The sequence below is a fragment of the Amia ocellicauda genome, chromosome 5 (assembly GCF_036373705.1).
Source record: "Amia ocellicauda isolate fAmiCal2 chromosome 5, fAmiCal2.hap1, whole genome shotgun sequence".
NCBI classification, from domain to species: domain Eukaryota; kingdom Metazoa; phylum Chordata; class Actinopteri; order Amiiformes; family Amiidae; genus Amia; species Amia ocellicauda.
The window spans coordinates 13,428,057-13,444,270 of NC_089854.1; the positions used below are offsets into that span (position 1 = coordinate 13,428,057).

At 41.7% G+C, this 16,214-nt stretch overlaps 1 protein-coding gene across 2 annotated transcripts; it reads right to left on the reverse strand.

The window, feature by feature from the left end:
• Positions 1–1,766: 1,766 nt before the first annotated feature.
• irf2bp1 (interferon regulatory factor 2 binding protein 1) lies at positions 1,767–10,862 on the reverse strand. Of its 2 annotated transcripts, none has more exons than XM_066703921.1 (2): positions 8,280–10,862; positions 1,767–7,021 (listed from the first exon to the last, which is right to left on the reverse strand). In XM_066703921.1, exons 1-2 carry the CDS (start codon positions 10,224–10,226, stop codon positions 7,004–7,006), a joined length of 1,965 nt encoding a protein of 654 aa, XP_066560018.1. In that variant the 5' UTR covers positions 10,227–10,862; the 3' UTR covers positions 1,767–7,003. The 2 variants fall into 2 exon arrangements, with proteins under 2 accessions (XP_066560018.1, XP_066560017.1); XM_066703920.1 differs by having other exon boundaries at positions 8,247–10,858.
• Positions 10,863–16,214: the final 5,352 nt, after the last annotated feature.

Below are 16,214 nucleotides of genomic sequence, written 5' to 3' on the forward strand. Positions count from 1 at the left end.
CTGAATCCATATTGCTCCGACAATTAACACACAATTACGTGTCAATTTACTAAGCATTTCTCACTTCGACTTAATGTCATCTGCGACAATTAACACGTTCCAGGGGGAGCACAGGTCCTTGCTTTTTAATTAGCGTCATTAAATGATTGTCTGAATACAAACTTCAATTTTTAATGGTATCGTTTCTTTCTTTGTTTGTTTCATGTTGGATATTTTACTGCTGCTACCATTAAAGACTTAAAAAATGCATAATTACTGGATATACTATCAATTACACCTTTAATGTCAACATAGCAATTAGGCTAAGACTTTTTGTTCACCTAATCCACTAGTTGTACAAATTGATCCCGAAGTGTCTTTTTGGGTGCTCGGGTTTTTGTCTAGGCAATCTTTTAATTGCATTCATTCAGCTCCGAAGAGAGTTGGATATTTGAAGAGGCCGTTGATATGTAATTAAGAACAACTATGAATACAGGGCAAAGTTGATAGTATGCTGATATTTACAGTGATCAACTCATTTAACTATTGTGCAAGAAATATACTTAGAAAATTGTGCCTGATTATCTCTCTAGAAACTTCCATTCTGTATAGATATATGTATCAGTAGGGTCCTCTCGCCAGTATGGGTTGCATTTTGATTCGATACTCACTTCCTTCTTAATCCTTTCCCCTTTTTAGTACTCATCCCTGAAAACACATTCGGACATCCTCCCGCAGACGGACCGGTTACCATGCCTATACATTCTGGGGGTGTTCATTAACACCTCAATAATTAGATAACAAAGGATTTAATGAGTTAACACTAATAGAGAGGAAGCCGACGATTGAAATCAGGGGGGGGGGGGGACTGCTTTGCTCAGGAAAGAGGTGTTGCAGGCAATTTGAATGCATAGACTACCACTGCATTCTGCATATGCAATTTTGACATCTGTAGTGGCTACAGTAACTTAGTTTATCGCCTATATCGTTTTAATATTATTATTTAAATTATGGTATATATAAACAAATTATACAATAGCAACGTGTTAAAATAATAGGGTATATTTCTTGAACTCCAAAGGCACGTTCACACATTATTTGCAATAGAAATTAGCATTGCACAATGCGAGATATTATTTTATCTTCAAAGACACTAGGAAAGAATAGTTTTTGCAAATATGGTTCCTGTAAGTATACGACACTCCGAAGCTTTCTGCTATAATCCTTCGTTTTGTATGTTCACTGGTTTAGGTTGTGTATAGAATGTACAAATGTCTATTTTTTTATCTGTTTGTTTGTTTGTTGTTATTGTTTTTTTTTTCCTTGGGGGGGGGGGGGGGTGCTATAAATGGGGAGTTTTAATAGTCTTATTCGCAAAGTAAGTAAGTTGGACAAATTAACACATACGTACGATTCATAAACCAGGATCATTGCTAACCTACCAGAGGCAGAATAGACTGTTCTGGCTTGCGTTTTCTTTCTTTTTGACAGCCAAGCGCACCCACGCCACATGCTGGCTATTTGTCCACAGTGCATCCTTTAAAATGCAATTGCAGCCCGATATATTCACTAACCACTGATTCTGTACAGAGCCCTTGTAGTATAGTCCTGCAGTACCCCCTTGTGTCCATTCATTGCTCTTCATTAGTCAAACGTGAAAGGCGTGACAGCTTACTTTTTTACGTTTCGAAAAGCACGATTAAGTATAGCAACAGAAATATGCAGCATATTATACAGAGATAACGTGGAATAACTTGGTTATGACGAAAAAACAGTCAGAGCAGTCAGTTTTATCCAGTTTTTTTATTAAAACATTATTAAAAAGTAACTTTTTTATTTTCTTTATTTTTTTTGTACAAAATTAATGTTTTTTTGTTATACTATCAAGCATCACAAGAAAAATAGTAAAAGCATGACAGCTACAAAATAGAGCAATCTGAACCAGGGCTATCAAACTAACGCAACCAGGTTAAACTAACAATAAAGTCAGTTTTAATAACTTTTTAAAGTATGAACAGTTTGCATTCAGGGAGTAAAAATAACAGTTCGGTTTTTCAGAATTGCTCATCCCCGCACACCCTGAATACACTGAAAATAGGAAACTGTGAACACCTTTGAACCCTGAACTACAAAGAGATAACAAAACAAATCAACAAACAGTGTGAAAGGATTTCTGATACACTCCAGTAAGTGTGGCAGAACATACACATAGCCTACCAAGCTGTTTCTCTTTCAAATCTTTGACAAAGGCCACTGGACGTGCTTCAACCCTGTGCAACACCTTTTCAGATGGTGCTCCCTGTGGAAAGGCACTCTATAAAACAAAGACTGATTGATTCGTTAATCAGTGCAGTTAGACGGCCAGTCAGACTGGATTGTCCTAATCAATTGCAACACAGGTGAAAATGAAGCAGCTACATATCATTGCTGTCAAGAGAAAGTGAAGGAAAGCTAAATCATAAAAAGAAAAAGAGATGGTGAACGTTTTCCTTTTTCAACTTTCAACTGCCATGTACAGCTCTGTATGTGCAGCTGTGGGGTGCAGAAATAAAAGACACTATTAAAAAAGGATAGCAGCTTTGTATAGCAAATATAGATTTGAGATAATCAGAAGGTCCATCTGGGATTGTGAAGAGCTACATACATCCTCACATGTACAGGAAGGTGGGGGCAAATTCCATCCTACACTGCACAGCACATTTGCAGACCATTCCAGCTCACACAAGGATGCCAAGCAAAAACCACAGACGTGACAGTGTTTCCGTACGTGCTGCGGGCAAACTGAAGTCTCACAAACACATTGAGAAACCAGAAGCTGCTAAATATGATTAATTCTGATACAGGGGCATGGATACAAGAGCACTTTAAATACTGGGTGTTTCTTTCGAAAGCTGCAATTCACTGCATGTACCCACTCCTATAACCTCTTTTAGTGTGAATTCAAGGAAACAGGAGCGTTTTGTACATAACGCAGTTCTGCTTTTCAAAACAAGAGGGCCACAATCAATCAATTTAACTCTTCATCTGCATTCATCCTATTTAAGGGGTTCAACTGATTCAGTTAAAGGAATACCTGCTTCAATTAACCAATTGAAAGTCCAGTGTGCAACTAACATATGAAGTACTCCGGCTCTTGAGAACCGGATTTGTACGAAAACTGGGTTAGATGCTGGACTCACAGTCTGCAGTCCGGAAACACTGTTCTAGGTACTTGCTGGAATGGTTCAGACCACTATGAATTGGACATTCTTACTCCATACCCACTGTATAGCAATCCTCAGACTTGTACAATACATAAGACAGATAAAAACAAAAGGGAAGGAAGAGGGAACATGAACTGGGGACTTTCACAGGCAAAGTCAGTGTGTTGTTCAGAAACTAGGCAAAGCACAAACAAATATTGTAAAGGAAACAAGAAACTAACCAAAAGAGGACAGACCCTTCAGCTGGTTTAGCTGCAGAGCACACTCGTTATAAATTGCAGTTGTATCACCCTCACAAATGTAGAAGTCTCTGTGGCAAGAACACATGTCCTCCCCCACCCCAACCCCCCTGTTAAACAGGCCAAATAATTTGACACCCCCCAATTCAACATTGCAAACAGGGAGCACATCTTACACTTGTTCTGGGGTTCGAGCCAAAATACCACACAATTTCTAAGGCAGGAAATCGAGCCACTGCACAAATTTAGGTGAGATCCTATTTCCTGGGTAAATTAAGCACCCATGGGACATTGCAATACATTCTCAATTCTCACTGTGCAGCCATTACAGAAAGTCACCTTGCTGTCTGCCATTTGTACAGTAGGCAGTGTTGAAATCCCAAAATGGCAATGACCCAATGGCAGAGGAAATGAGTCTTAGTGTAACAGTTTTGGTTTCAACTTCAGTTGAATCTAATGTTTTACTGTTGTCGTTGCTTTTTGGTTCTGTCTTGGTGCAAAATTAGCCTGCTACAGGATCTGATCTTCCACCAAGTCTTCTGTTTTTTATTTTTTAAATCACCTCAGAAGTATCCTGCACCACCACAGGAATGCTACATGACAGCAATGGATGTAGGCTAATAAAAAGAAAACAAATTCAAACCCAGCCACAATGTTACAACACTCTTGAAGGCAGTATCACAGGAGCTACATCCTGCTTACAAAACGGAACTACTAGACTTAAAAATAACTCAAGGCTTCTGTGTACTGTCCTTGTTTCAGAGATGTTATCTCTTAAGGCCAGGCAAGAAAAAAAGGTGCAGACGTCCTCTGTAACTGTCTTCCCTTCTAATGGTCTGTGACATAAAGTAATGACACTAAGAAGGAATTGTAGATTATAACCAAATACAAAGGATAAAATGACACAGAAGTGCCATGAGTTAGACCCATGCTAAGAAACGGAACCATTTTTTTTCATCGTAACGGACAAAGCCACAAGCTTATTGTACAAAGCGCTTAAATCAGCAGTGTCCTGTGCCTTTTATGTAAATTCATGGCAGGGTATTTGTATGTATCACCATATATGCCTGCAGAGTGCTGCATATTAAAGGACGATGTAAGGCCCAGCTCAACCAGACCGATGTTTTACTCTTCTCTGTTTTGGGCTTTGCATATATACAGTCATGGAGAAAAGTACTGGCACCCTCTACTAAAACCATGGATCTATATGAGTTGGCATCCCCTGTCTAAACTCAGTCCAATCAACTAGAATCCTTTACCAGTTTCTAGGTAGAATGAATGAGCTGGTTCAACAAGCCTCAAAAAGATAAGGAAAATGAGATAGATAATGGAACAAATAAAGCCACGACCTGCCCAGTTGCCCTAAGGTAGCTCTGCCATCTTATTCAAGTCCCAACAGGCCAGAGAAAACTACTTGGCGCTGAAAGGCAATCTACTTCCTCTACTCCCATTTCTCACGCCACACCCATTGCTCTCTCCGTCCCTGTGACTGGAATGCAATATATTTCCTGAGCAGGTAAACGGATCTGGTGGGGAGAGGTGCTCCATTTTAAGACATTTTCTTTTTTTCAACTGTCCTGTTTGCCCACTTCAAGACAGTGAGGCCTTTATTAATTATAATCCAGCTTTAGGGGGCTTTTGTAGATGGTATCTGCACAGTCCGTTTTTTTTTTCTTGTTTCAATCTTTCCTCCCTTGTTTTGTTATGTATAAAGTTGAATGAGTTAACACAAATATTTTTTTTATCAAATACAACAGGGAAAAAAAAGAAAAGCATTATTTCCTGCATAGTCTTTGATTAACCTCGCTTTGAAAACCATGGACACTTTAAAGTTGGCAATTACTGAGATCAATATTTGCTAGTCAGCATACTGCTACATCATTGCCTTTCAGCAAGATTGCTCTGAATGATGGCAAAAGAAACTGAAAGGCTATGGACATAAACAATATACATACTATAACTTTACCTCAGCTTAGCTTCACTAAAGACTGAAGTGTAAGCATGACTTATTTATTTTCGTAGGCAAAACTGGGAGCACAATTGGCAGCAATGCACTGACAAAACTGGTTAAAAAAACAAAAACAAAAAAAACTGCTGGCAAACCAACCACTAGAGAACTGATGACGATAGTTGCCAAGTTTAAAAAGCAAACAGTATAAAGCTCATCTGACTTGTAACTGCAATTTCAACCACACACTGTAGAATATACTATAGTACAGGCTCCCATACTACAACAAGAGGAATATAACAGAAGGACACTAATACAAACTGGAACTGGTGTTTGATGTCTTACATTCTATGCTAGATTTCATCCCTGAAAGCTTTCTGTAAGAGATCCATAGAATAGACCAACTTTATATAGATTTATATATAGCGTGTATGAATGTTTGTACATATATTTATTTATTATCCTGTCAATAAACAAATAAAACCGAAAAAACTGAGCCAAGTGCCACTTACTTACAGCATTACATCATCTGCACACCTCAGCAATAACTGGAAGCTATCTTTGGTATTCTATTCACTTGCGCTTACACTTTTAGTGGTACGTATAAAGCAGATCTGGTATCAAAACTAAAGATTGCACAATCTATATCCAAATAGAGAGAGAGAAACAGTTCATACATCTCTTACATACAGTATAAAATATAAAGAGAAATTCCTATAATACAAGCCAGTCAAAGGCATATTTTGGGGGGTAGGCAGGGGTGTGAAGATACTGAAAGCGATTTAAAAAGTAGTCCGCAAGATCCAATTCTGATATGCAAATACAATATACATTTATATATATATATATATATATATATATATATATATATATATATATATATGCACACACACACACATATACATATATATATATATATATATATATATATATATATATATATATATACATATACATATATATGTTTCTTTAGTTTTTATGAAGAAAACAATCTTATACTGGTAAGGGCGGTCAGAGAACAAACAAGGGAGCCCCCTCCCCTTGAAATCAGGAATTTTGAATTGGGGGGTCTTTCTATGGGCTTTTCTGCAAGCTTAAGGCTCTCCTCCATGAATCACTAGGTCTGGGCTGGAAAAGCACCTGCGAGACTCAGTGATGTTGTTTACCAGCATTCTGAGGTACTGTTGGGATATCAGAGCATGGTGAGCCCCCCCCAGTCTAGGCTGTCAATTTCAGAGGATTCTGCAATGAAAGGCGAGGAAGAGTCTGTGTAATCCTTTGGTGGGAGGGGGAGGGGAGGGGGGGTAGAGTGGGGAAACCAACCTGGTGACCCCCCCCCATTCTTTCTGTCATTTCCCCGCAGTATGCTTCTTTCAGCAAATCAATGTTGCCTCTCGGATCCATACTAATTTTAAAGTAGGGCGACAGAAACACAGATTTTTTTTTTTTTATTTAAGCCTAAACCTGATGACTTTTCACCATTCGCTCATTCAGTTTTTGGACCGATGGCTTTTCCTGGTTGTCTGGTGGTTCCCCGGGTTAAAGAAACAGCATTAGCAGACTGTCTCGAAGGTGTCATCTTTTGGTTGTTGCTTTACCCACTGGCTGAGACCAGAAGATACATTTCAGGGTCCTCATTGGCTGGAGACCACCTGTAGGAGAAAAATACATTTTTATAATGACTAGAAATGTAAGAGAAAATACACATCTGGGAAGTATTGCTTTTATTACAGTATATCAAGGGTAGGCAATTCCAGTCCTCTGGGCCAGGATTAGGCAAGTTTTATACGAACTTTTCAGTTAGCAGCTGACTTGGATTAAACAGGTGATTTGACTTCTTCTCCTAATCATTGTTTCAATTAAGCAAACATGACCTGAATCAACCCTGTCATGTCTCCGGCTACAGATCCCTCAAGGACTGAGATTAGTAACCTTGCTGTACAATGACTAAAACCCCACCTAACCTGCATCCAAAGAATATGTTTTAACTTCCACTTCCATGGGGGTAAACAGTCATCATTGCAGACTGCATGCTTTTTCGCTGTACAATTTGAAAATGTATAACATACTTTCAGAAGTTTGCACTATATATATACATATTTAAAAAGAAAATGTTTTTACTGTAACAACAAGGCACCCTTGAAGCCAATGAACTTCAAATCAGAATGTAAAAATATTGTGTGGCTTGGCTATGTTACAACACAGCGTGGTGAACCTACAAGCAAAATAACAGGTGGCAAACGATAAATTATACTATTTAATGTCTGGATTGATTCATTTTAACTCAATTTAAACAAATAATGTCCCTCCAGACACCTCCCAAGCAACTTCCTGCCGGACTGAGTGATTCCTGGAAGGAAGGGATTAAAGTAATCTTCTTACCTAAAGGTAGTTGTGAGAGCCCAGACTGACTACAGGGAGTTCTACATAATACATAACCTTTTTGAAACAGCTGAACCATTTCAGAACAGCCTTTACTGAGCAAAGAGCAATATTAATATTAGATTATTTTCTTCAAATGTATGACACTGCAGGGCCTTAAAATAAGACTTCCACTCAGTAGCAGATTGATACATTTAATAATCATCATTCTTAAATTCCCACCCTAGACAAGGATTATCTGCTCTCCCCTCACCTGTTTTCCTCTGCCTTCCTTTTTATTTTTAGCACTGTCTTAAGTTTTGCTTTTTGATTTCCTCATTTTCTTACTTTGGACTTTCCATTCCTTACAAGTACATAATATCTAGCACCTGATATTGGCTACAAGAGCTGGTAGGTGGTAAACAGTTAAAAGCTCTAAAAGTGAACACACACAGACAGACACCTGCCCCTGCACTGACTTAAGTAACCTCTGAACCCAAGTACGTTCTAGCTTACCTGGCCAAGTTAGGGGTCGCGCTCTTTCTTTACCTTCACGTCTCCAGCTAGGATGGTGGCAATCTCTCCCTGCATGAAGGCCCAGGGGACGTTGGAGCCCACCAGAGGGCATTTGTCTCCGCTGGGGCAGTACACCTCTCCACTGGACCCCTGGTTGCGGATAAAGTCGCGCGTGCAGGGGAAGCAGAACTTGTGGTTGGGCACCGAGGGACACTGGACGAAGTGGGTGTCCTCCAGTCGCTCGTGGCAGATGGTGCAGCAGAGTGGGGTGCCACTGACACCTGAGGACTCCCCGGCACTCTGCTCACCGGGCGTGGTGAGGGGGAGTGGGGCACTGGTGGGTGTGGCGCCGGCGCTGGAGCTGGCAGTGCCCGCGTTGGAAGGTCCCTGTCCGAGCTGCTGTTGCGGTGGCTCTCCGTTCCTGGATGCCAAGCGGCGCTGCTGCCCAGCTGGTGAGGACGAGGAAGGGCTGCCGCTGTTCTGACGTGACACTGCGGATGAAAGGGCCATGCTGCTGTTGTTGTTACTGCTAGCAGCACCGGGGGTGTCCTTAGGTGACTGACTGGCTCCCAGGTTGTCCGCCACACTCATAAGCGCTGAGATGGGAGATGGCTCGCTGTGAGTGGGCCCCCCATCCTGGGAGGGTGGCTGGCCGGGGTGGCTTCCTGTGATGGAAGCGGGGAGATGGGGCATCCCTGCATACATTGTGGCCGACGTGACTGAAGGCCAGTGCTGCCGCTGCTGCTGATCTTCACCCATCAGCTTAGCCCCCGGCTCCCCTCCTTCAGGCTCTGGTGAGGGCTTGCGTCGACGCACACCACTCCTGGGTGCAGCTGAGCGGCTGACACTGCACAGAGCAGTGGGCAGCAGGGAACAGCTGGTATCCAGGTAGGGCTGGGGGAGGAGTTCGGGAAGAGGGGGCTCTTTGAATCCCCGCACGCCGTCGCCCAGCAGCTCGGAGAGGAGCCGCCAGTCACCCGAGCCGTGCCTCTTCTCATACTCCACGTACTTGAACCCGGAGTTGACGACCTTGCCTGAGTCTTTCATGCAGTCATGGAACATCTGCTTCACCAAACTCAGGAGACCGGAGAAGACGTTGCCAGAGCCGCAGGGGAACTCAGTGAAGATCTTCAGCTCCAGTTCCAGGCCAGGCTTAGCATCAAAGGCGAAGATGCGTCCCACCAGGCTGTGCTCCTTCTTGAAGCGCACGTTGAAGGGGGTGCAGTTGGACAGCATTACCAAACAGTCTCGCACAGCTTTGGGGCGGCCTGCCCAGTCGTCGGCCCGGCTCCTCACGCTCTCCGACAGCTCAGCCAGGGCCTCCGCGTTCCTTTGCTTCTCCTTCAGCTCCTTCTCGTAGTCGGGCCCCACAAAGTGAGGCATGCCCACTCCCATGCTGATACCCATGCCCACCGCCGCTGCCGCTGCCGCCTGCGCCTGCCGTTTGCTGATCTCACTCAGGATTGGGGTTGTGATGGTCAAGGGTGTGCCCCCTGCCCTGGATGTCAGCCCAGGCACGGCAGCCAACAAGCCATGGGGTGTCCCTACGAGACCCTGCGCCACCAAATTAGGGGGAACCGTACCCACCATGGCCCTCCTGCAATTGGGGCTCTGTCTGCTCACTTCTGGGGGACCCCCATCCTCAGGTCTGGCCAAGCCATTGGGGAGCCTTGCAGGCACCCCATAGTCCCCCCTGCCTCTCTCAAACCTCTCCACTGGCTGCCTGCCCCCCTCCTCTTTGCCAGCTGGGCCGTGTTTCCCAGACTGGGAACCTGAAGACCTCCCATCCTGCATGACGTGCGTTCTTTTCAGCTGCCTGGCTGTTTCAATGAGGAACTCGATCCTGTCTGCCCCCTCGTAATTAACACATCCTCGGCACACAGCCTCGCTAAAATCCCATATCATTGCCCAAGGCATCTTGGGCAAATCGCATAGGTAGCACCATTGCCGCCTGGAGGAAGCCTGTGAAGCAGAGGACATTTTTTTCAGGCCCTCTCCTACTCCGTTTGTTAAATCCCGCCCTGTTTATGCGAGTTTTCTTGCCCCCGTCCTATTCCACAAAAGACTGATAACCGCTTAAATCCTCCGTTCACCCTGTCCGTTCTGGAGTATTTTCAATACTTGTTGTCCTTTCTTCACTTTTGATTTCTCGGCCGCCCGTGTGTCTCTCTGCCGGAGTGGGACTGTTTCTCCTAAGAAGGCGCTGGAAACTTACACAACCCCGGGGCTTTGCACTCTGGGAACTGTAGTCTTTTTTGATTGTTTGTTTGTTTTCGCTAAAAGGCTGTCTGTCTCAAAGGCGTTCACACAACATGAAGTGCGACTATTAGTTTTAATTATTGTACTTAATCCGTTGCAGCGTGGCCCGGTTCCCATTTGCATCAACACTTGTGCGTGTCTGTTCTCTCATCCCACAAATGAAGTAGGGCTTTTTTTTTTTTTTTTTTTTTTTTAAAGAAACACTTTCATTTTCAAGAGCATTAGATACGCTGTCTACACTAGTGTTCAAATCGTAATAACTGCAGTGTGTTCACAGATCTACTATATAGACAACAATGCACGTTTAAACGTTTTTGTTTTTGTAGTAGGTGTTGTTGTTTTAAGATATAGCCAAGCAGCTTATATGAAGATTAACCTGAAAATGGAAACATAAAGGAAAATCCCTCGCACACGACTCCCAGATAAAGCCTATATTCACACTACAGACATACAGAGCTTTATTTGAATATTTAATGGCCAAGATTATCCAGCATTATTTTCCAGATGTTGTTGTAAATCTTATTTAAGGTTTTATATATTGTACAGTATACGTTGATTGTGTAAGTTTCGTTTTTTTAATTTATTCAACAATGAGCTAGCCAGAAATAATAATTACAGTAGGTAGGCTATACTTATATATAATAATAATAGTATCAATAATTAGTATTATTATTACATTTGTATTATGTAACATACAAGCATCATAGCTATAATTCCGTTTTATTATTATTATTATTATTATTATTATTATTATTATTATTATTATACTGTTGATAGCCGTAAGGTTAAAATAGCTTCGGTTTTCTTGGAACTTCAACTACCAGGGTGCTTTGCGCAGGCAGCCATGACGTCATCTCTTTCCTCCCTTACGACGTCGTGCCAGCGCGCAGTCAGGGAACATTCCATTCATGTCTGAGCCGAACGCGAGTATGCGATTCGGTCTGCCAACAAATTAGCCTCCTTAATTATGTAACATGTTTGACAGTCAGGGAGGTTCCTCCTCATCAGAAATGTGGAAGGTCGTGGGATTTTGTGCCGCTCCCTAAGCCCGTATTATCCCCAATGATTAATATAAGCAATCAACATTAAAATGACGTCATTGTATGGCTATGATTACATGGGTTTTGCATGGTTTTGCTGTCATTCTACAATTCTAGTGTTCGGGCATTCGTTTTTTTAAGCAAGTAATTAATTGCTATGACGACCACATTGTCTTTGCTTTGTATGGAAATTATGTTGTGTGTGCTTGCTTGGTGGTATGTATGCATGATGTATCTATGTATGTATTAGAACAAAAGGTTAATTGGCATTTGTAAATGATTGTTAAAATGCTTCAGTTTAGTGGCGCTTCTGTGCTATAATCGTAATGCAAGGATACTTAAACAACAGATTTCCAGAAGTTGCTGTGATACGGAAGAAGCGTAAATACATAAATTAAATAAATGAAGTAATTAGGACTCGATCGGTATTCTTCTCACATATGTCGCAGGCTCGAACTGTGGCCATGACAACGCTCATTCCCATGGAAACTGGTGCGCAGGATTGACGAGCGCGTGCGTTTATGTATGAATGTATTTATTTAAGTTTGTATGCATGTACTTATCATTCTGTTTTATTACACTGTTGTTCTGTTACGATGCAATGGTTTACAGTGTATTACTTATGCATATTTAGTAATACTGGTATTGCTTTCACGATTATGTACGTTTGCACATTCATTTTTTTGCACATGCCAGTACTTCTTCTGTCGCCAGAGGGGGCCACAGTCATATAAGACAAGCTCGACACATATTTCGTTTTTATTTGAATATCACTTAGTTGTACCTACATTAACGTGAAATTAATTAAAATAAACAGCCCTTTGTATATAAATTATATGACATTAACTTTATACGTAACGTTGCGCGCACTACCGAAACAATCCTAGGAAGTGCTCAGGTTGTATGCGTGGTGTTTTGTGTTTGACAAATGTAGGTGTGCGCGTTGTTTTGTCTTTTGTTAGACCGTTGCTCGTCGGTTTGTTTTTTCTTCAAATTTGGAATAACTCGCCTATAATTTGGGGCTGTGTTGGTTAACGCGCAGCTGCTCCCGGGACCCTCTCCACATGTGCCCGGTTTGTCCAGGACAGCAGCGTCCCTGTACACTTCACATCGCTCCGCACTGGCTGGAAGAGTCTCCCAGACGGCGAAGCTGCTTGGCTAACCAGATGGAACCGAAAGCTGTCAGTGGATTTCTTTGGCAGGATGGTGAGAGAGAGAGAGAGAGAGAGAGAGAGAGAGAGAGAGAGAGAGAGAGAGAGAGAGAGAGAGAGAGAGAGAGAGAGAGAGAGAGAGAGAGAGAGAGAGAGAGAGAGAGAGAGAGAGAGAGAGAGAGAGAGAGAGAGAGAGAGAGAGAGAGAGAGAGAGAGAGAGAGAGAGAGAGAGAGAGAGAGAATATATGAATGTTTGCACCTTCCAATCACTGTAAGGATTTGTTTGTTAGTTTATTATAGCTTTTAAAAATCTGTGATGAACCCCACCCCCACCCCCAGCTACCATCCGACCCCCTAACATATACACACATGTACATTTTGGAAATAATAACATAATACATTTGGTGATACATCAATTAAAGTAAGGTGCGTCACTGGCCAGCTCTTCTCACCAATTATTATTATTATTATTATTATTATTATTATTATTATTATTATTATTATTATTATTATAATAATAATAATAATAATAATAATAATAATAGTAGTAGTAGTAGTAGTAGTAGTAGTAGTAGTAGTATATTTTGACCCAGACATGCTGCAAATTCTGATTTTTTTATAAACATCTTTATAAAAATATCTTTATATATTTATTTATTATATTTATACATATAATAGAGATAATCCAAACAGATATACTATCCATGATTATTATTATTATTATTATTATTATTATTATTATTATTATTATTAAATAGAGAAAATTCCCATTCAGAGCAAATTTTATTTTAAAGTTTTACAGTCATAAATACACAGTCAACAAAAGCAATTATAAAAGAGGTGAAAGGAGAGCAGATGTTGCACAATCCAGGGAATTTTTGATAATGCCTGACACCTCCCCCCCCAACCCCCAACCCCCCACACATACACACTTTCCCGCTTTGTGCATTGGCCAGGTCTGAACACTGGTCGAGCTAGACAGCAGAATGGGGAGGAGGGGGCAGATGGGGACAAGCCCTCAAATAATAGACCAGGAGATTGAAAGTAACCGGCTATTGCCATTCATTCATTCATGCTTTCCCCCTATTCACTCACATTAGAGAGGGGGAGAGAGAGACACATGGGTTTATGTCCCTCCTGTGAATCTAGAAACAGAAAGGGAATAGAGGGGTATGTAAATGGCCATCTGCCTCCTGTTTAACACAGTGGATTGTCGCTTCAACCATAGGTTCCACAATAGTCAGGTACAGTTCAACACAATTGTTAAACTTGATCCAATCGTATTCTTAATATTTGATATAGGCCCTGTATAATTCACAAAGCCAATCTAACAGCTATGAATAAAATACACTGCATTTTATTTTTCAGAACACCACCTCAGGTTTCAGAACAAAATTCTCTGCATGACCCATTTGTCATCCTATTTCATCAGAGCAGTCTATGAGCTGCATAACAATGAACCACCTTTCACATGGAGAGCCTAGGCTTTATGCTAAACATCAATATATTTTTCAGCCGACTAGAGTAAATCTCTCAGTGAAGTGAAATGCAAGAGCCATCTACTGTGCTTCAGAATTAAGCCTCATGTTGAATAAAGGGGCTGTGCAGACTCATTCCTAGAATGGTCTTCCTGCGGCACTGTGTTGACCCCTGGCTCTATTACTACTACTTACCCTAAGCTGCTGACCCCCCTTCTCCACCCCTCACCCCCACACCCACCTCCCTTGGAGAAAGAGTAATGAGGAGACAAAAGCATTTGTTTTGCAGAAGCACACACACTGAGCAAGTGCGCGGTTTACCACGGGCAGAAACAGCCTGTATCTACAATACAGTTTCACCCCCAAACCCTGCCTCTGTTCAGTGTAATCAAAAGCTCCCCAACCCCCATAAAAATGAGAGAGAAAAACCCTCAGCTGTAAAGTGCAAATGCCCAGATTTGGGGCGTGCACTTTCCTTTTCTCTTGCACTGACCCTGGTCAACTGCAATTGAGCACATTAACGAGAGGACAGCAGGTCCCCCCATACCCTCCCTCCTTCCCCTTCCCCCTCACCATCTCATTCTTTCTCCATCTCTCTCTCTTTCCTTCAGGGCTTATGGTACACCCATACACTTCACACACGGCCATAAAATCCAAACACTGTGTTAACTAGAATGTACCACGTGTTTCTTTTCCTGTCTTCCATGCAGGGGGCAGGAGCCAAAAAAGTCATTCAGTCATTTTCTGTTGGCTTATGTTCTCCTCTTCAGTCTCCTCATTTCTTTAACATTACAGAATGAGTTCCATTATAATATATACTTGTACTTTTTATCCATTTCCCATTGACCCAGATCTCACAGCATACATTACAACTGCAAATAGCATATATCAGCTTGGTTTCCAGTGCCAGTTATTTAATGAGCACACAATCATAACAAATCAACTAGAAAAAACATATACAAAAACAATTTCTTAAGGCTTTGTAAATCTGTTCATATGCAAACTAAATATTAAGAGTCTTGTAAATCTCCAAAGCATGAAGGGAAGCATACATATAGCTACAGTTAGGTCCATCAGTATTTGGACAGTGACAACATTGACATCAATTTGGCTTTGTACACCACCGCAATGGATTTGAAACAATCAAGATGTGTAGACTTTCATCTTTAATTTGAGGACAGTTACATCCACATTGGGTGAACGGTGTAGGAATTACACCCATTTTTATATGTGGTCCCCCCAATTTTAGGGGCTCAAAAGTATTTGGACAAACTAACATAATCATGAATTAAATTGTGAGTTTCAATACTTGGTTGCAAATCCTTTGCAGTCAATGACTGCCTGAAGTCTGGAACCCATAGAAATCACCAGATGCTGGGTTTCTTCCCTGGTGATGCTCTGCCAGGCCTGTACTGCAGCTGTCTTTAGTTCCTGCTTGTTCTTGGGGCGTTTTGCCTTCAGTTTTGCCTTCAGCAAGTGAAATCCATGCTCAATTGGATTCAGGTCAGGTGATTGACTTGGCCATTGCAGAATATTCCACTTCTTCACCTTAAAAAAGTCTTAGGTTGCTTTCGCAGTATGCTTTGTCCATCTGCACTGTGAAGCGCAATCCAATGAATTTTGAAGCATTTGGATGAATCTGAGCAGATAATATAGCCCTAAACACTTCTGAATTCATCCTGTTGCTTTTGTCAGCAGTTACATCATCAATAAATACAAGGGAACCAGTTCCCTTGTCAGCCATACATGCCCATGCCATAACACTACCTCCACCATGCTTCACAGATGAGGTGGTATCCTTCAGATCATGAGCAGTTCCTTCCCTTCTCCATACTCTTCTCTTCCCAGCATTCTGGTACAAGTTGATCTTTGTTTCATCTGTCCATAGGATGTACAGGGTTCTTTAGATGTTTTTTTTGGCAAACTCTAGTCTGGTCTTCCTGTTTCCTGTTTACATCTTGTGGTAAACCCTCTGTATTTACTCTGGTGAAGTCTTCTCTTGATTGCTGACTTTGACACAGATACGCCTACTTCCTGGAG

Coding starts and splice junctions, on each gene's coding strand:
- irf2bp1 (XM_066703920.1), bottom strand. CDS start 10,226: ATGTCCTCTGCTTCACAGGCTTCCTCCAGGCGGCAATGGTGCTACCTA.